This window comes from Grus americana, chromosome 2, assembly GCF_028858705.1.
Source record: "Grus americana isolate bGruAme1 chromosome 2, bGruAme1.mat, whole genome shotgun sequence".
In the NCBI taxonomy this organism is placed as follows: Eukaryota; Metazoa; Chordata; class Aves; order Gruiformes; family Gruidae; genus Grus; species Grus americana.
In genome coordinates, this window is record NC_072853.1 from 10589377 (window position 1) to 10608522 (window position 19146).

Here is a 19146-nt window from a genome sequence, read left to right on the forward strand (position 1 = left end):
AAAGCAGAAAAAATACTTCTTTTTAAACAAAAAAATTTTGAATGTAAATAAGAGCATGGAGGGATTATTAATGACTGATTATTATTCAGTCTTAAGCCTAAAAGTCTCTTCTTAATAAGTTCTAATATTGGATACAAGGAGTTTTGGGCGGGTGGTATTGGTTTTATAGTTGCAAATTGCATGTGCTGGAATTGCTTCTGTTTTTTTACACACCAGTGCCCCAAACTGTGTTCTGGAAAACATATACTCTCTCCAGATCCATCCTTTTTTAAACCTTCCCAAGATTAAATACACCTCGGGCTTTAATTCTGCTTCGTACCGCTCTCCTAAGTGACAGGAATAGAATATTAAAATATGATCTGTGGTACTAATCAGAAGGAACTGGGAACAATTGCCATCATTTTTCATTTGTTCTTATAAGCTGAGTTGCATGCAGTTCTCCAAGTTTAGAGAAATTTAAATTCCTTTCATCACTTTATTGAATAAGACAATTTTTACCTGGCAGAAGTAGTTGCTTCCCTTCATCACCGGAGGATTGATTGGAAGCGCTCTTACTTCGTAAATGTTCTCTGGAGTCGAAAGCTGGGACTGGCCCCAAATACCCATTAATATTGAATTCCAGTCCCTTCTGATAGTTGAGATTTTTGTTCAAATTACATGAATTTGTTTAAAAAAAAAGAGAGCGTTTTTTGAAGTACCTTCTTGCTACAGCAAACCCTTGCTGTAAAACCCCTTTGATCTCATATGAACTTCACTTCAGGTCTTTCTGTTCATTTGTCTTGAGTATGAGGTTTTTTAGTCTTACATTGTTCTGTTAACCTGCTTTGTCCTTTAGATCCCTCTATAATTGTTATTTTTCTGTGCCTTGAGTTTAGTATGAGTGCTCTTTGTGTCTGTTCTTCTGTTGATCTACAGGGAAATTTTTTTGCCAAAACACAGAGGTATTTTAGGTGGGTGGGTAATAGCAAAGAGAAGGCTCCCTAGGAAATTTCCTCTGTGAAGTTACTTTTGGCTCAAATTCCTCTAAACCTGCTGACTTTTCCTTCGTAGCCCTTCTGCTCTCATTTTCTTGCATTCTTCTTGGCTTTTTGCATTCTTGTTTTCTGACTGCTTCTGTTTGAGGAAGGAACGGTAGTTTTTGAAGAAGTGTGGGCATGAAAATACAGGAATACAAAGTAGCAGGAGTGTTATGCTGTGAATATTGCTTCCTTACTCTATTTGGAAATAACTTAAAGCATTTTCCCTGTCGTGAGAAACATATGTTTGGGGAGGAGTCTATGGCTCGAGCTTTTTCTCATGAATTACCAGTATGCAGCAAAATATGACCTAGAAAATACTTAGACTCAGAATGGTAGAGCTGTGAGAATATCTATTGTGGATTATCATCACAAAATAGTACTGCCGGCTGAAATTAAGATTCGTTTAGTAAGAAATCGCTAACATTCTGGATGAAAAATCATTCAAAAATAACTTCTAGTCCTATAAGCAGATCTCAAATCAAAGGATACTGTATTTTTGCACCAGATCCAAAACCAAAACTGCAAGGCATACTGGGATTTCAATGCAGCATTTTCCTCAGTCCTTACATCGCTTGTAACATTCAGAGGAGATTGGATTTCATTTTCTGTTCAGGGTTTGGTTTTTTTTAATGAAGTATTAGACAAAGAGGGTGTTCGTGGACTGGAACAATGTAAAGACATTATTTAAACTTTCTATACTGGAGGAAGCGTAGGTTACTTAAGCTGTGCACTACACATTGAAGTCTTTTGGGAGTTCTAGATCATAAGAAAAAGACAACCTCCACCTGTGTAGGTAATTTTTTTATATAATTTTTTTTTTTAAATATCCTTGTTGAAGCAGAGGGGTTTTTTATTTTTATGTCCCCAATTGCAGGGAAAGCAATTTGGTAGTCTTCACCTTGTAAAATAAAATATATATGTTTTTGCTGTTCTTTATGTCCTTCATCTAAAACGTCATTCTGTTTTTAGGGGAAAAACAAAGTTAGGCGAGTGAAGACCATTTATGACTGTCAGGCAGATAATGATGATGAGCTCACATTCGTTGAAGGAGAAGTAATTATTGTAACTGGTGAAGAGGACCAAGAGTGGTGGGTATGTATCTTTTCCTTTTATAGTTCCACATAACTTCCTTATGACTTTTAAAGGAAAGCCTCTTTTTCCAAATTTGGGGGCTTTGTTATTGTTTTGGTTTGTAGATGATTTTGGTTTTTATTTTGTTGATTTTTGGGAGGTTTTTGCCTGAGCTAACACCCAGCCCTTAAACTCATATTAGAAAAGACCTTCTTTCTCTGGTAGGGTCTGTCTCTTCCTGGGAGTCTGCTAGAACCATCTTGACTAGGTTTGGCTTTATTGCTGGCTCGTAACAACACGTATTTACGTACGTCACAGTAACGCACACTAGCCTTTCATTAAATGAAGAGGTGGTGATTTTTACTCCATATAGCATGCTCACACTCTTCATGATACATGAGATAGGTAATTATCTTTATTTCACCAGGCATGTTAAATTCTACCTATGGGGTTGCTGGAACTCTGAAAAACTATTTGTAATTAGCGTTGTAAGCTGCTGGTTTTCCTCCTAAAATGAGAGGTAGTTAACATTTTCTTGCCCTTCTTCCCTCCTGCACCATTGGTTTGTATCATACTCCCCCCCTGCTCTGGACTGCATGCTGTTCTTTGGTTCTTGAGTGCTAACATGCGGTTTTTCTCAACCCCACTTGAAGTCTCCAACCCTCCCTTGACACCCTGCTTCTTGCCTCCAAAGCCCTGCTACATCGTGCTTCCCTACCTAAGAATTGTTACTGGGGAAAATGAGACAGCTTTCACTTTGATTAAAACAAGTTCTTATCGCAATGCTGCCTATGATTTCCTAACCTAAGTGCAGTGCAACCTCTGCCGATTTGGTTCTAGCTACGCGGCTCTTCCACACTTAAATGATGAGTGAGAGGACTTTCAACTGAAAAGATGGTATTGAGAGAGCAATGCCCCGTGAAAAGCTGATGTATTACCCATATCATCCAGTCCCTGATTACAGATGCATTAACTGCTGAATCTGTTTTGCGAAGTGGCTTTTTAAGATCCCTGGGAACATGCCTGACAAGTTCCATGAAGTGCTCCAGTCTGAGTGTTTCTGAGAAGGGAAACGAGGGCTGTTGACTCATATGCTTCAAAAATTTGGCTCTACAAGAGGAAATGGCCAGCCCTGCATGTTTCCCCTTGCCATTTTGTTAGCGTGTGGAAGAGGAAGGAGGTACACTATTATTCTGAAAGTAGTGAGCAGCCCTGTAGGAGGAGAAGAGGAGGGTTATGTGGTCAGTCAAGGCTGCTACTCCAGTGCTATTAGTTTGATAGTTGTTTATAATTATGTATTTTGAACATGTAAAGTTCATATAGAAGATGCCTTTTTAAGAAGTTGCTTGGCTATTTCTTTATAACTGATTATTATGCAAAATGTGTAAGAAATTGTACATGAAGAATACTTAATCAGGGAATGCTGTGATTTGTTATAAACGCTAGTATGCACATAAATCATTAGGAATCATACTAATTCAATGAGAAAATAGCTTTATCACTTTAAGCAAGCGAAGCATGCAGATTATCATAAGTAACTTTACAACTGCAGCAGACGTTTCCCTCAAGTGCAAGGTTTAGGATTTATTCAGTTAACCAAGGTGAATGGATTTGAAAGACACAGACTAACCTGCGGTAACAAGGTAGGTCAGACAAAAGAAAACAAGGCTACTGTTTTGCTGAGGTTCTTGAAATTCAGTGGTTGCTGTAAGCCCTTCTAGGTTTCCATATTCAGTTGTAGTTGTTTTGTTCTCTTTAGATTTAGTTGGCTTCATTTGTCTTATTTATAATATGTTTATATAGTTTTATTTTGTTGCATTATGCAAATTCAGACTAAGGTCTGCTTTAAACTGTTCAAGAACTTGCAAAGGCTCTGTAGATTCCGTGCAGTTCTGCCGCTTTTGAATGAAGTACATGCAGTCTATGAATGCTATGTGTACACACGCGCGTATACGTGTGTGTGTGTATATATATATGTACGTTTTTCTTCTGTGTTGCAGATTGGCCACATCGAAGGACAGCCAGAGAGGAAAGGGGTCTTTCCAGTGTCCTTTGTGCACATTCTGTCGGACTAGTAAAAACAAACAAACAAAAAAAAATCCTAAACTTGAGCATTGCACATTCTTCATGCAAGACGGGCTTTTTAGCAAAAGCGAACGCTGCTGCCTCCCTGTAATCCTGTGCACAATTGTATATATAGCTGCTGTTACAAATTAAGAATTCATTTAAGTTTTCACCTCATGAGGTTGAATTCTATGTATTGTAAATATACCGTGTTATTCTGCCTTTGCCAGTATTATGGTAGCCTTGGAACCTGGCACGCCTTATTGGGTTCGTTGAAGCCATCCTCGGCATCTAGCACTTACACCTCTGTCTATGCTGTTCAACATACGTACGAACTGCCAGCTTTCCAAACATAGGTGGTCTCCGTCAACCATGTAACTGTACAGAAATGACTGTTCCTCATAACTCGGTATTCTCAATATACAATTAGCAGAAAGTTAGAATGAGTGAATGGTTTTGGACAATTTAAAAATCAGTCTGCAGTTTTTAAGTGTATGCAGTTTACAGCTATGAAACCCACTTCGGTATTTATTTAATATAGTGCTCAGTTAAGTGTAATTATGAAGACAAATATTCACTGACTTTACAGATAACAGTAATGTTTTATGGTGTGCATACGGCATTTCATGTTTATATTATGTGGACCTATGCCAAACTGTGATTGCAGTTCCCCTGTGACATTACCTCACTATAAAAAGTTACAAATTTATTTCATTCGAAAACTTATTTTAATGAAAATTAGTCATATTGTTCTTTAGTAGATATATGTGAAATTTGCTGGTTTCTTTCACTGAATTCTTAGTAACCAAGGACTTCTAGAAAATGTTAACTGTTGACATTATGCATGCATTTAGATGCTTACTTGAAACCTGCCTTTGTACAAAAGTAGTACTGTAGTCATATAGCTACATTTGAAGAAAAGAACATTTTAACTTAATTGCTATTCAGATTAATGTGAGCTTGCAACAGTATTTGTTTATAGCTAAATTGGCTCTTTGAAAAATGATTTTGTGGGGGTTTTTTTCCTCTGTCTTCAACCTTGCTAAAACTTAGTTACCTAAAATAAAATTTCTTAAGTGGTGATATAAGGATAAATTTAAATTATTTGTAATTGCTCTAAAAAGTGGAAGTTAAGATGACCTCTCATGCGTTTGGTCAGGCTGTTAATGACAGAGCTCAGATCACAAGTATCAGGCTGGTTTTAGTAGAGTTCACTGAACTGTAACTGTAATAGTCTTTAATTCAAAGCACCAAGTAACAGACATACTGTTATAAAGCTAATTTCTAGGAAAATCTTTGGAAGGCTGCATTGGACCTGAGGTTTCTTGAAAGTTGATACAAAGTTGCATTGCCAGAAAACACTTAAATGTATTACTGAAAACTTTCATTTCCTATGTCACTTTCAACATCATTTTTTAACTTTGAAACGTAATGCAGTTGTGTTTTTTCCATAGTTTGTCCGTAGCAGGTTCCATGACTTTCATACGTAGTTTTGTATTACTTGCTTTAAACGTTATTTTGGCTTCAGTACCTAGTACTGCGATTTCAAAGCAGATTGTCTCGGCTGCATGGAAAGATTTTCATTTCATAAAAACACATCTCAGGCTTTCTGAGGGCTTTCATTTTTAATTCAGTTTTACAAGACTGTAGTCAGTGAATATTTAATTCTGTTTGTGGTTAATATAGAAACAAATATTGGTTTAAATCCCACATGGAAAAAATACAAAACATTTATCAACTGTTAATGGTTTTATCATTTATAACAAAAGTTTATTAAAAAAAAAACAACGCAATGAGTGAGCGAGCCTGCTGGCATCTAATCCTTCAGTATTACCAGCTCCAGTATTTCAGAATTTATTCTGTTTTTTTATGGAAAGGAATTCAGGATTAGCATTTATTTAGCATTCCATTTTATCCATTACTACAATGTTTTAAGTTGCATTAAAGAACAAAACCTATTCACTTTTGTGGTCAATTGTATTTTTAAGTGATCTTGAAATAAACTGATAAAAGCAAATCATATAAAGAAAACCTAGGCATGTAAAATTATGTAGAGTCAAATGTCTATTCTTTTCTACGCTCTTTAAAATAGTATACATATGCATTTTATAAAATTAAATGAGTTCCTTCGGGAACAATAGTTCTGTTTATTCTGGCTTATTGTGGGTCATAAGAAATCTGAAAATGTATGATATTGATTGAGTTTAAGTACAGTATTATATTTGAACTCAATGAGCCACTGTCTGCAATTTTGTACATGACATAGTATTTGGAAAGTCTAAATCTTTATGGAAAATTAGCTGATAAGGGGTTGGGGGGAGGGGCAGGGGAAGGTGCCCCCAGAGGGGGAAGTATGCTCTGCAGATGATATCTTATTTACTGTTGAACAACAATTGCTATTTATTTTTTTATTACATAGTACATCAACGTGTACAGAAATCAGATCTGGTCATGCCACTAGTTGAAATCTTGACTTCTCATTGAATGTTAAGGTAAAACATCAGAACACATGTCTATTCACGTATTTAATGTGACAGTTTTTGAGTACTGTATGCGTTAATTTCTACTTTTTTAATATTTAAAATTGCTTTTAAATAAATGTATTCAGTTGATCCCAGATATCTGAACAAGGCCCTTTTGTCAACTGGAATACCTTCTAGGGAGAAAGTCTGGATTCCAAACAGATAGAACTAATACGCTTGAAATGTTCTCTCTTGACTATAAAGCACCCCTTCTATAATGCAATTAAATGTGTATCTCTCTAGCAGCTGTTAAATATGGATGCACTTGCCTTTATCTGGAAAATTTTACTTACTAAAGTTAGCATCAAAACACTTAATTTGTCCATGAGTTTCGATTGCTGTCCCTGTGGCTCAGTAGGTTCTGCGGAAAGCCAGCCCTGCACCTTTTCTCCGGCTGGCCCTTGGGGTTGAGAAGAACCGCTCGGCACGGCCCTCAGTCCAGCACGCCTTCCTCTGCCCCTGGGCAGTGTTACCAAACCCGACAGCAGCTCTCAAACCTTTCCTGGATGGCGTGATGTTACTGCTTAGAATCCCAGCTCTGAACCAGCTTGCAGCGGTTATTTTTCACCCTCCCTGACTTCTTTGGAAGCTTTTCATTTAAGACCCTCACCTCTCAAAACTGCTCCAAAAAGAACAAGTCACTTGAAATTGCTAGAAAGCCATGAGAACATCCTTTAGCCAGCGGAGAAGTTTGGAGTGCGGAGTTATCAGATCTGGTTTGTATCAAAAATAGTAACGGCAACAGCACAGGGCTCAGGAGACTGCTGTGGTAAGATAGCTGCTTCAGCACTGAATCGTAGTGCAGGCACAGCCTGGGTTCCTCGCAGAATATTCTGCTCGGTTAGTTTTGTGCTTTTAAAGTTACATAGGCTAAACATAGGAGGCGAGGGGTGTGCGAAATATGGACATGGGGCGGGGGAAGTGGTCTGGTTCAATATTCTGCTCTTGCTCAGTTTGTGCCTTGCCACAATATTTCAGATAACAGCACTCAGATCTGCTGATTCCAATATCTTCAGTTCTTGGCCCTACTTGTATTACTTGTTCTTCAGTGACAAGCCTTGATTTCCTTTTGCAAGTCAACATCGAGGTGGATATCTTGTACACTGTTTGGGGCAGAAGAGACCAAGGCAAACGCGTGCCCAGAGAACTCCCTTGGTGTTCAAAGTTTCAGTCTGCTTACCTTTTTCCTGGCAAACTTAAAGCTCATAGTTGAACAGAGTGACTGGTAATTAAAGCCGGTGAAAATGGTGCAACTCTTAAACACCAGTCAGTGAAACTCAGGAGTAGCTGCCCCCCCCCCCCCCAACAAAACCCCAAACACTCCAACCCTATAAATATGGCTGAATTGTTTTCAGATGCTTCCCCCCTCCCCAGACTCTGTAGTTCTGTGTGACAGTTCACCTGAGCATCAACAAAAAGCAATGTTGCTCTCCCCACACGCTGCCCTGTGACGTGGTTTCATGCCACTCACACTCCACACCAGTAACCCTCCTACGCCCAGAAACCCGAATATGGCAGAGGAGCAAACGTCCCTACATAAATAAAGTTCAGCTTCAGACCTTAAATGCTTACAGACAACTTATAAATTAGTCTTGAGTTTAAGGCTGCTGGGGGTGCTTTTATGAGACACTTTAGCCCTTCCAAAACAGCCATAGGCTTTTCAGATGGATGCAGAATGCACACAGGACTGTAAGATGTATATAGCTGCAAGCCAAAAATTTTCTTATCTAATACAAACTAACTATTTCAAGTTGTCCTAATGATACTTTTAGGGCTATACATAACATGATTTACAGCTCAGTCATCTGCTGAGAGAGTGCTCAAGTTTCTTCTTGAGATAAACTAAGTGCTGTTTGTCAGCTTGTACTGAAGCTTACCCCTCCCCACGCTGCGGCACGCACAAAACCTGTGAGTCTTGACTAGTTCTCGTCAGCTGCTGTTGGAGTGACACTAAGAACGATAGTGTGTCGTGGCACAGGCTTTGCCTTGTTCCTCTGTACGTTACAGAACAGATCCTCCTGTCTGCAGTGAGGCGGATGTCTGCTCTGGTCTCTTCTTATAATAGCGGGGGCGGGGGACAAACAATTTGTGACAGCTGTCACATCTGCTAACCATGTCAGAGCAGAGGAGAAGCTGATAGTTGTTTGCTGTACCACCTGAAGAATGTTTCAAATGAGCTTTAAGCTTACCTGGAACTTTAAATCCAATGATAATGCTACTCTGCAGTTCCCACCAGTTTGGTCTTGGTTCCTGTAGATCAGAAACGTCCCCATGTGCTCGTTGCTTTTCGCTGAAAGGTGGTGTCAGACTAGGTCCATCTCCCCCATGGGAGTTTTTCTCCAAGGCTTGAAGATGTTTCTTGTGCTTCAGTTACCACCAGAAATTCAGAAATCTGATGTTTCTCTCAGTCACATTGTGTAGATGAATCGCCCTTGACCACTGGAAACTTGACTGCTCCCGAATGGCTGCGTTAGAGGCTCTTTTATTGCATTTACCTTTGTTCAGTTCACAGCAATAGCATTAGGCTTGGGGTTTTGGGTAACTAATTTCCCCAGTCTCTTTCCCAGGGAATACTACAGGAAGAACTTACTACAGCTGCCTGTAAACTTACAAGAGTTAGGAGTAGCATGCAATAGCTTAATTCTGAAACTGCTCTCAAACCTAGTTTAGTAAAGTGATGTTTTTCATCTCCCTGCTCCCACATCCCTGCTACGGTACTAAGCGTCAACATGCCTCTGAGCTGGAGTTGTTCGTGTTTAAATAAAAATCAAAAACTTTAGTACCAAAAAGGCTTGAAACGTGCTCCCAAACTTCAGACAGAGGAAAGACAAACCGCCTCTTAGCTGAATGTGCACAGGAGAGGTCAGCAGCTGTTTGTTGGTTAAGCAGGGTGCGCGCGGTGGTTGTCTGTCAGAGCCTGCAGACTTCCTTAGTGACCCAATGACAGCAGTAGCCACACGCTGCTTCAAACACACCTCAAAGACAAAAGCAGACATTTTTTCAAACTCTTAACGATTCTACTGCCTGTAATCACCTGCCTGTACTGCATGGCTCTAGTCCTACATGCTCACGTGTGCTCGCTTTCCCTATATTCACTGTAGATTTTCAATTCAGAGCTGTAGCTCTACTTTAGTAACTCGAGGCAGGAAAGCAAGAGCCCCAGGTAGCTGAGCAGTGAGCAGCATGCTCTCATTTCAAATGAGACTTTTTATTGCATGGAAACCCATCCGGGAGCTGCAAAAAAGCCTTGTGGAGCAACTCCAGGACCCTTGCAGTAGCTCTGACCTCTGTGCATAGAAGCATGGGGATGAAGGGCAGATTTGTGATCCAGGATCTTCTTCAGTCTCCATCCTCCCTACAGGAACTGGGCCAGCCTCTGCAGAAAGAAGCAGGAGAACAAACGCTAAACCTGCCTCTGTAGGGTGCACGGAGCTGCTGGCCTACTTCCAAGGGAAGCTTAGCAGCTTGGACAGCTGGAGAGCAAGAAGCACTGAGCTTCATGGGAAGTGAACTTACACTGTGATGCTGGAAGATGGGGACTTCTGAGCCTTCTGCAAAGTATAAGAACTAATCTGAGCTCTATCTGTGCTACATGGTGGAGGTGTGAGAAGAGCAGGGGATGGGGGCAACACAAACCACAACTTAAACCCCTTTGAAAGAGTATGAATGACACTGTCGTCAATGTGAAAATCAATCGTAAGGAGACAGCAGCTCTCCTGTGAGCACTGCCAATAGGTGGGCCATATACTCACCTCAAAGCTCAAGGTAATGCAGAGATTATGTGATATGAAGAAGTGAAGGTCCCTTGTCCAGGAGAAGCAGCAAGATCTTAGCAAACAATAATGGGGGAGGGTGGGCAGCGGGCCAGTCAGACCATCTGGTCAGTGCTGCAAGTAGCTGCTGTCATAGTTGGGCCCTGTGAAGGAGCAGAAGGTGCCAGATGTGCAGGCAGGTCTGTGCCCAAGATCTAGCGAGCAGGAGCATTTGGCTGTAAGCAAGGAGGTGCTGCTGTCACCAGCAGCCCCAGGCTGGGTCCAGGTCCACCTCAGACATGGTTGTGGCACCCTCACTACCCCCTTGGAGCAGGTCTGGAACATTCACCTTGCTTAGGGATGGATTTTGCTCAGGATCATCCTTTAACTTGGCACCTGTGTTCCCTCCAGGCCTGTCTGAGTGAGGTGCTGCCGGGTCCAGCAGAAAAGCTCCTTCTGTTGGCTTTCCTTGCTGGGATGCAGAGAAAATTTAGAAGAAAAAGAGAATATTAAATTTGGGCTTGGAAAAACCCTAATTCAAAACCGTTCGGAGCAGGATTTTGTTCCTCTCGCTTGCCCAGGGCAGTAGTGTGCCGAAATGTTTTTCATACAAAATGTGGTTTATTTAGACCAGGGTCTGCCCAGGGTCATCACCTCCCTCTCTGTATTCAAGCACCTGCTCTGCCCGTGGTCCCTAGCTTTACCTGCTTGCCTGGTGGAATATAAAAGGCATCACCAAGTGCAGGACTTCTGCGTAGGGGTCCCGTTACCTCCGTGACTTCTCAGTGCCCTGGCCTCACCGCTGCCCCCTCGCCATCTGCTTTGGGCTACAGACAGGACTTGTAGCCATTGTGGCTATCGCAGTGAGACCCGTGCCGTGGCATGGGGCCGCTGGGGTGGCAGAGCGAGCTGAAGCATCGCAGCCCCCTGCCAGCGACTGACGGTGAAGCCAGGCAGCAAAATGCCATTTAAAGAAATTACCTTCAGACGTGTTACTCATACCTAATCCCTGTCCCTCCCTGAAAGGGATTGATGGTGCAGGAGAACAACAGCATCTGTTGATGGAGGGAGACCTTCCTGCTGGGCAGATGGGGATCCGGATGCCCTCAAGATGCCTCCTGTGACCAAGATACCGTCAATCATTGACATGAGATGGAGGAGAAACTGAGCAAGGTGCCTCAGGGATGTCACAACTGCTCTGGTGTCTGAGCATGGCTCCAGAGATTGAAGGAGCTATTCGGGTTTGAAGGAAAAATTCAGATTTGATGAGTTTTTTATTTAGTTTGGGAAGATCAGTCATAGAGGCAACGTCCCACTGAAGTGGTTCGGCTGCCAGGCCGGATAACCAGGCTCTGACGGTAGCAGGGACCAACGCCTGCGTTTGGAGTTGCCAACTGCCCCGTCCCCAGGACTGTCACCTGCGGTGCCGTTCCCCGGTGTACCCTGGCAGCCCCAGCCTGCCCTTCGGGCCTGCGCAGCGCTCCAGCGGAGTTTGCAGCCAGAAGGCTGTTGGAGATGGTTGCTTTTGGTGTGCGCACATTTAAAGTTTGCAAGGTGCTCCCTGCGTGTCGCCAATACCTTCCGCTTTCTGCAAAGCTCTGTTTGTCGCATGCTTTGTGCACGCTTGCCCAGAGGAGCCTGTGTGTCTGGGGCTGCCCCGGGGCCGAAGGAAGGGTCCCCTTGCACCGGGACACTGCTGGCTCCTCCCGAGAGGTCCCTGCACGCCCCCTGGGACGTGGCCACGGACCCTGGGGCGGGGGCCGAGGCGGAGGGCTCTGACCCCTGCCCAGACGAGCCTCTCTCTGCGGGAGGGGCAGGGACACCCCACCCGAGTGCCACCTGCCCCGCGGGGGCTGCCCGGGGTGAAGCCGCTGCTCCTCACGGCGATGGGGGGGGGTTGGACGGGTGATCGGGGCCGGGCGCGGCGAAGGTGCCGGGGCCGCCTCTCCCTCCCCCCGCGCCGCTTCCTTTTATAGCGATGCGGCACCGCGCCCGCCGCCGGCAGCCAACCTGTGGCCGTGACGCCGCCGCCCGGCAACCCGGAAGGCCAGGCTGCGCCCCCGGGCCGCCCCGCCGCCAGGTAGGCTGCCCGCGCCCCCCGCCGCGGGCGGAGCGGGGAGGGAAGGGGAGGGGCGCGGCTCGGCGGGAGCGGGAGCGGGGCGGCTGCCGGCGGGCGGACCCCTGCCTCGGCGGCTAAGGGGAACCGGGCGGGGAGCCTAAGGGGAGCGGGGGATCGCCTGAGGGAGCCGGGGGGGTGGGCACCTGCGGGGATCCGGGGGTCCTCGGTTGAGGGGAGCTGGGGGCAGTCGCCTAAAGGAGCCCGGGGATCGCCTGAGGGGAGCTGGGAGGAGCCTGAGGAGAGCCGGGGGGTGGGCACCTGTGGGAAGCGGGGCATCGTCCGAGGGGAGTCGAGGGGTGGGCGCCTGGGGTGGGAGCTGGGAGAAGCCTGAGGGGAGGAGGGTGCGGAGGGAAGCTGGGGAGGACTCGAGGGGGAGCCGGCGGCATGGAGGGCTGGGGAAAGGGTCGCCCCCGCCCCGCGGGACCCCTCCCAGGGCGGGAAGGCGCAGCCCCGCGGGGCCGGCGGTGGGTGATCGCCGCCGGCCGGGGCAGCCCTGCCCTTTCCCGGCCCCCTGCCCGCAGCGCCAGGCCGTCTGTCAGGCAGCAAGGGCAGCCGGCGGGGGAGCCCGGGTCGGGCTGAAGGCCGGAGCCGCCGCCTCAGTTTCCCTCAGTGTGCGGGGGCTGCGAGGCCGCCCGAGCCCGCGGGTGCGCGGGGGCCTCTTTGCTCGTGTCCGCGAGGGCTGGGCACAGGAGATCCTCTGTGCCCTGGGACTGGGGGATGGAGGTGACAGATCCAGCGAGCCAGGTATCAGCCCTCGTGCCAACCAACAGGATTTCCAGCAACTGCCAGGTTGAAACAGAGCAGCAGTAAGCTGGGGCGGTCGGCTTCAGGAGGAAGCCACAGTTTGGTGCTGCGTGCTGTGTGCGACGGGTGCTGCTTATGGCCGTCCTGGGCTGGGAGCAGCGGTGACAATGTTAGCTGGCAGCTTCTTGCACTGAGCTGGGTGTGTTGCATTTGACTATCCCTTGATGCTCGGACAGGACAGGTGCTAGGCTGGAGACTTTTCAGTCGTCATCGTTCATGCAAATCTTGCACCTGCTATTGACTAAACATCTAAAAGTTCAGCCCAGCAGCCAGAAATGCACTGGACTGGCCGACAAGGAGGCCAGCACTTCTGCTTTGGGAGATCTGGTACTTCCTCGTCTGGGCAGGGATGGCCGTGTGGTTGTGATCGTGACTGTGTGAAAGCTACCCCTCTCACAGCATTTCAAGAGGATTAGTGGTGAAATAGGAAATAGCACAGAGCAACCCCTAAACCATGAAGATTAACTGGCTGTATGGTTTAGAGCGGCATTACCCTTCTGCCATTTAAAACAATTCTTATTCTTCATAATAATTTTTAATAGACATGACTGAGAAAGCCTTGAAGGGTATACACTGTTTATTTGGTGTTTTGTTAGGTGTGTGATTAAAACAGTAGAGAGGCCCTTTTTTCAAACAAAGCAAACCCCACATCTGCACCCCGAACCAAGAAGTGTTTTGAAGAGAGGTGGGATTTGGTCAGAAGTGTAACGTCATCTTTGTTTCAGTGCTTGACTGAAACCAAACCCGGTGGCAGGCTGCTGCCTGTTTAACGTCAAGGACGCCAGTACTGCTGCTGTGGGGATCAGGGAAGCATTCAGAGTACCTCCATGAGCTCCTCGGGACCCTCCCGGGTGCACAGATACTCTGGCTGGTTTCGGTGCTCAGCCCTGCACGGCAGAGCTCCTCGGGGCATCTTGCCTTAGTGAGAGGCAGCACTTCGCTGCATGGCTGCTGCTGCATTCTCCGCTTGGTAGGGACCGGGAGCCCGTGCCTGTGTGGGCAGCAGGATGCTCTCAAGCTGCTGTTGCAGGCGGCAGTTCCTACCTGCTGCTTTGGTCTTGCTCGCTTTGAGCAGTGGTCAGACCGAGAGGCCTCGTTAGTGCATTTTCCAACGGTTGTCACCACTTGCTGTCCCAGGGCGCACCAGAGGTTGGCGGTGCGGTTTCCTCCGTGGCTCAGCAGGAGAAGCACCCGCGGCGTGCCGGAGTTTCTGAGCAGGTCTAAGGCACTGCTCTGCACAGACTGGGAAGTGCTTAGATCCAGCAGGAACATACCAACAGGACTTTTTAAAAGTCTACAGTATTTGTTTCTCTAACTGAAATCGATAGTTCAGACTGCTTGGCAAGGAGCATGTGCGATGGATTTTCAATAATCTGCACAGCACAGCTCAGGCTTGAGGAAAAAATAATTAGTCCTCATTCTGTGCCTCTAAACGTGAGCGTGTCCACTAAGAGCCGTGGAAGAAGCTGATGCGCTGAGGGTAGTTAAAAGCTTAATGCCGCTTGTGGAGCGTGGGAGGGCACGGCCACTCTTCACTGCTGTTTCTTTTTATTGAAAGGTAGCAGAGGATAAATAGCTCACAAGTATAAAGACTGGTGTTTGACTGAGATACTTCCTGTACTTGTTGGAGAAGAACAAGGCCAAGAGTATTTTGAAAGTAAAAGCTTATTTCCTGTGAAAAACTTGTTGAAGTGAAGGGTGAGACTGGTTTAGAGCTGGAGTCACAGCTGTGGTGATTCAGGCCAGCCACACTGGCACCTGGATGGGGCTGGCCAGGTCGGTCTGAGGCAGAGTGGAGGGCACCGAGTGCTGGCCTGTCTGAACCTGCAAATGGGAACAGGCACAGCATCATGTGCTCTTCTTGCCTCACTGGGAACAGGAAGAGAGGTTCTGTCCTCTGCCTGCACACAGCCTCGAGAGCTTGATTAGAGACTACAGGTTGGTTTGGCTGCAGGTATAAACTGGCCTGCTCTGGTTGACTGAATACGTGCTCCAGAGGCTCAGCTGAGAGCCAGTGTGGGTCTCTTGGCCACCCAAGCAAAGTAGATGCAGGAGTGTGATCCCATCATGGATATCAGGACTGTTTCTGTAAGCTGAAGGTCATTCCTGCAGCGCGCTCTCAACCCTGACTTAGAAAGGCTTGTTTCTGAGGTGAGCTCAGTCCAAGAGTTATCTTCCTAATCATCTGGTTTAGGTTTTCGTTTATTGCTTACCATGGCTGTGAGCTTGCTTATCTGCTGAATCACTGCCCTCGTGCAGACCTGCGCAGTTCCACCGGGAGCTGGATCGGGCTCCCTGGCTCCCAGGTGCTGTCTTTCCCCTGCAGCAGCACGGCCCTGGGGACAGTCTGCTGGAATACAGTTGCTGGAGCAGGGATTTCCAATCTGCAGTCAGGCTGCATCTCGCAATGGGTAGAAAGCACTTTGCATGGTGTCTGCTGTTACTCAGCTGTTGGAAACCTTTGTTCTGCGCTGCTCTATGTGAAGCTTGTTATAGCTTGGATTTTCTTTCGGTGCCTGAGTTCCATTACTGACCTTGCTGGGTCTATTTTAAAACTCTTCCCCTTAGTGTTGTGGGATTTTTTTGTTGGTTTTTGAATACTGCACACATGAATTTATTGCCTTAAGTTCTTTCTATGCCAGAGATGCTCAAACTGAGTTTGTGTGTGACCTTGTGGTATTACATGGGATAAGTCTAATAGATAGCTTTGGTTTCCATTCCCAGCAGTTTTTGACGCCGTGCAAGCTGCTTTTCTGTCATCGAAAATGCAATTTTTAAAAAATGCTGGGTTTGATACCTGCTTTGCAGAAATGCTGTAAGATCTACTCCAGGGTATCTAGCAGACAGACTCTTTAGTTCTTAAAGACAGAAAGGACTGAAAGGAAAAAATATCAAATCTTCTCACTGCAGCAGAAAACTAGGAATTTTATCTGAGTTTTGCTAAACCAGTCTTTATCTCAGCCAGAATTAGGAACCGGTCCCCCCTGCATCTGCCTTGTTCCCAATCTTGAGCTCAAACCTCCTGGCCACAACCCTCTCTATTTAAGAAAAAAATATAGACACTAGTTGTAATCTGTGCTATGAAAATCTAATCTGTGACCTAATTTGTTGTGATACCATGAAGAACCTGTCAGTAGCAATCACTGTAACCCGTGGCAGGGATGCACTGCCTGCTTTCCAAGAGCGCTCACTCGCTCAACGTAGCCTCAGAGGGAGCAGTGTCATGCCAAGTGTGTATGTTTGGGCTCCTCTCCTGCCAAATTGGGGGAATAATATACGGACAACTCTCAGATCCCTTTTGTCATTCTTTTCAAATGAAAATGGCAAGGGCAGTCTTACTGTGTGTGGAAGTGAAACTCTTCTGCAGGCGATCCTGGCGGAACAGGCTGGTTTGAAATGCGTGGGAAGGAAAATGAGATGCAACCAAAGCTGGGCAATTTTCTGTATGTGTTGTGATAGCTGTTTGCCTGTTAATTGCTCATTCACCTTGTCTGTGGCAGCAACTTGGACGCAACCAACTCACTGGGTGAGTGGTTAAAGGAGTGACTTGTCTAATTAACTTGGCACCAGTGTGAGCTGAGGTTTCAGGGGCTGATTCTCAGAGGGCAAAATTGGTGCAGCCCCTTTGAGTCAAGTTTATTGTCCTTTAAGGGGAAAAAAACCCCAAGATCTTTCGTGGTGTGTTACTGAAACCATAGCACTGCCAGTCTTGCTCTGCAAGGGTAGAGAAGGAAGGGAGGTTTTACGGGTTGGGAATGCACAAATAATAGGCTGACAAACTGGGTATCATATTCCTAGGTCCCTGCAGTCCTATGTCTGACAGGGAGAAATCTTAACTGAGGAACTACTGCTCTATCAGAAACGGATAGCAGAGCTGGGCTTCCGGTTTCATTATTTTAGAAATAACAGTTCCTTTTTTTAAAAAATAGTATCTTTAAAGTGCTTTACTTGAAAGTACTAAATTAAAATGTGCAGGGGCATGCAGTCTGTTAGTAACTGCTAAGATCTGTCCCCGTCCTTAGTGAGACACCATCAGTCCATTTGGACTTTGAGAGCCTCTGGGTTCCTAGCTGGGTTTTTGGGATTCTGTAAGATGCATGTCCAAAACAAGGCCATTATCTGTGGTCTGATGCCTTCCCTGCTCACGGTCACAGGAACTACCTGTGCTGCTGTTAAGGCACTAGCTCCTACGCTTTTTATTTTGAGCCTCCTCTTTATTTTCAGTACTTGTCCACTTCTTGTTCCCTAGCATACATTAGGTGTATATTAGCACAGAATACATGCGTTTGTGTAGTGTTTTGTAAACTCGGTGTCCTTTTACCCATGTTGGGCGCTCAGCGCTCAAGTTTCAATGTGGTGTTTGTTGATTTTTTTTTTTTTGTTCAGGCTTTTCCCTCCACCCACTTACTTCCTCACACAAATATTTCCTCACTTCACCACTTTCACACGCGTTTCGTGTGCAGGGTTGCCGCCCGTTGCAGGCAGGCTGAGCACTTCACCAGCTCTTCAGCTCTGCGGGAGATGTGTGACAGATCGGTGTGCGAGAGGAGGAGCAGAGGCAGGAGAAGGTGCTTGCACGTGGGCGGGGGGGGAAGGTGCACCAGCAGGGAGAGGGGTCTGGGTGCAGGTGTATTTTGGGGAAGAGGAGCAAAGGGTTGTAAGCAGGGTGCGTGTATGGGTGGAGAGAATGAAGGTGGAAGAGGGCGGATGGTTCTATGTGTGCTCAAGGATGGGGCGCAGCGAGATGTCTGTGTGTACGCAGCTGGGAAATGGCAGGGCACAAAGGGCTGCACGTGTGCAAGGTTCGAGGAGGGTGCACACTCCACACCAGAGGCCCTGCTCCCTTCCTCAGCCCAGCGGAGGCAGGCTGGTCTGCCTGCAAGACTTCTTCTTGGAGCTTAATCGCATGTTTTAATGCACAATTTTTTTTCTATCTGCTTCTTATTTCTAACAAAGGTTTCCCACGTCCCCTTGGACAACGCCAATTCCTTAACCACGCGGGGTGCGTCTAGCAGCTTACAACGTGTTAAAAAGAGAAAAAAAAAATCACGCTGAAAATAGCACGTCTGTTTTAAATTGGTCAAAGCCTAAAATTAGTAAGAACAGGCCTATCTGTGGCTGCGCAAACCAGCAGGGAATTAATATTCATCTGATGCTGAGCAAGGCAAGCAGAGGTTTGCAGCTTGCACCTCCTTCGCCTTGTCCCACTGCTGTCCTTGCAGCTTCTCTTCCCTGTGGGGCTCAGTCACCAGTCAGCACAGCGCTGTACAGATGCCACTGACCTTGTGCCAATACCAGCGCTGCTTTCAGCACTCTGAAACGTTAGCGATAGCCAGAGTGTTTGTAGCGCACTCTTTTGATTTCTTTGCTCGGCTGCTCTGCGTGCAGCTTTGGATGCATAGTGCTAAGGTCACTCATTGTCAGAGCCCTGGATGTGGCCCGAGTCCCATGCTGGGGCCCAGGTCCACCCACTGTTTCCTCGGTGAGATAGGTTCCCCCAAAACATTTGTTTCCGCTCCCCAGCTGTGGTTTGCTTTTCTCTGTTGTAATTGTGTTGCTGTTAATGGAGCTGTAAGTATAAACCAGTCACTGGAATAATTCACATCAAAGAATAACTCTAGGTTGGTTTGGTTCTTTGCAGGTCCATTTTTCATTTTACATCTTGGCATCCTTTTCATTTGCAGCATGACCCATGCAAACAGGTTTATTTCTGCAAGTTAATGTGGGCGATAGACTGGTAGGAAAGGGTGGAAACTTGCTGGTGGAGGGGCAAATGATATGAAAAAGAGGATCCT

At 46.0% G+C, this 19146-nt stretch overlaps 2 protein-coding genes across 5 annotated transcripts in view; both read left to right on the plus strand.

Moving 5' to 3' along the window:
• ASAP1 (ArfGAP with SH3 domain, ankyrin repeat and PH domain 1) overlaps nt 1–6773 on the plus strand; it is a 160834-nt gene extending 154061 nt beyond the window's left edge. For both annotated transcript variants that reach the window (XM_054816367.1, XM_054816369.1), the window contains 2 exons: nt 1989–2111; nt 4091–6773. In XM_054816367.1, the coding sequence (XP_054672342.1) occupies nt 1989–2111; nt 4091–4165 (198 nt within the window). In that variant the 3' untranslated portion in view covers nt 4166–6773. The remainder of the gene's footprint in view (nt 1–1988; nt 2112–4090) is intronic.
• A 5602-nt stretch (nt 6774–12375) lies between these two features.
• Nucleotides 12376–19146, plus strand: part of CYRIB (CYFIP related Rac1 interactor B) — a 97847-nt gene continuing 91076 nt past the window's right edge. Inside the window, exon 1 of one of the 3 annotated variants that reach the window (XM_054814964.1) lies at nt 12376–12508. The gene's annotated coding sequence lies outside the window, so the exon portion shown is untranslated. Of the gene's footprint in view, nt 12509–15367; nt 15503–17899; nt 17920–19146 lie in introns of those variants that run through there. The other 2 variants (XM_054814966.1, XM_054814967.1) reach the window with 2 other exon arrangements.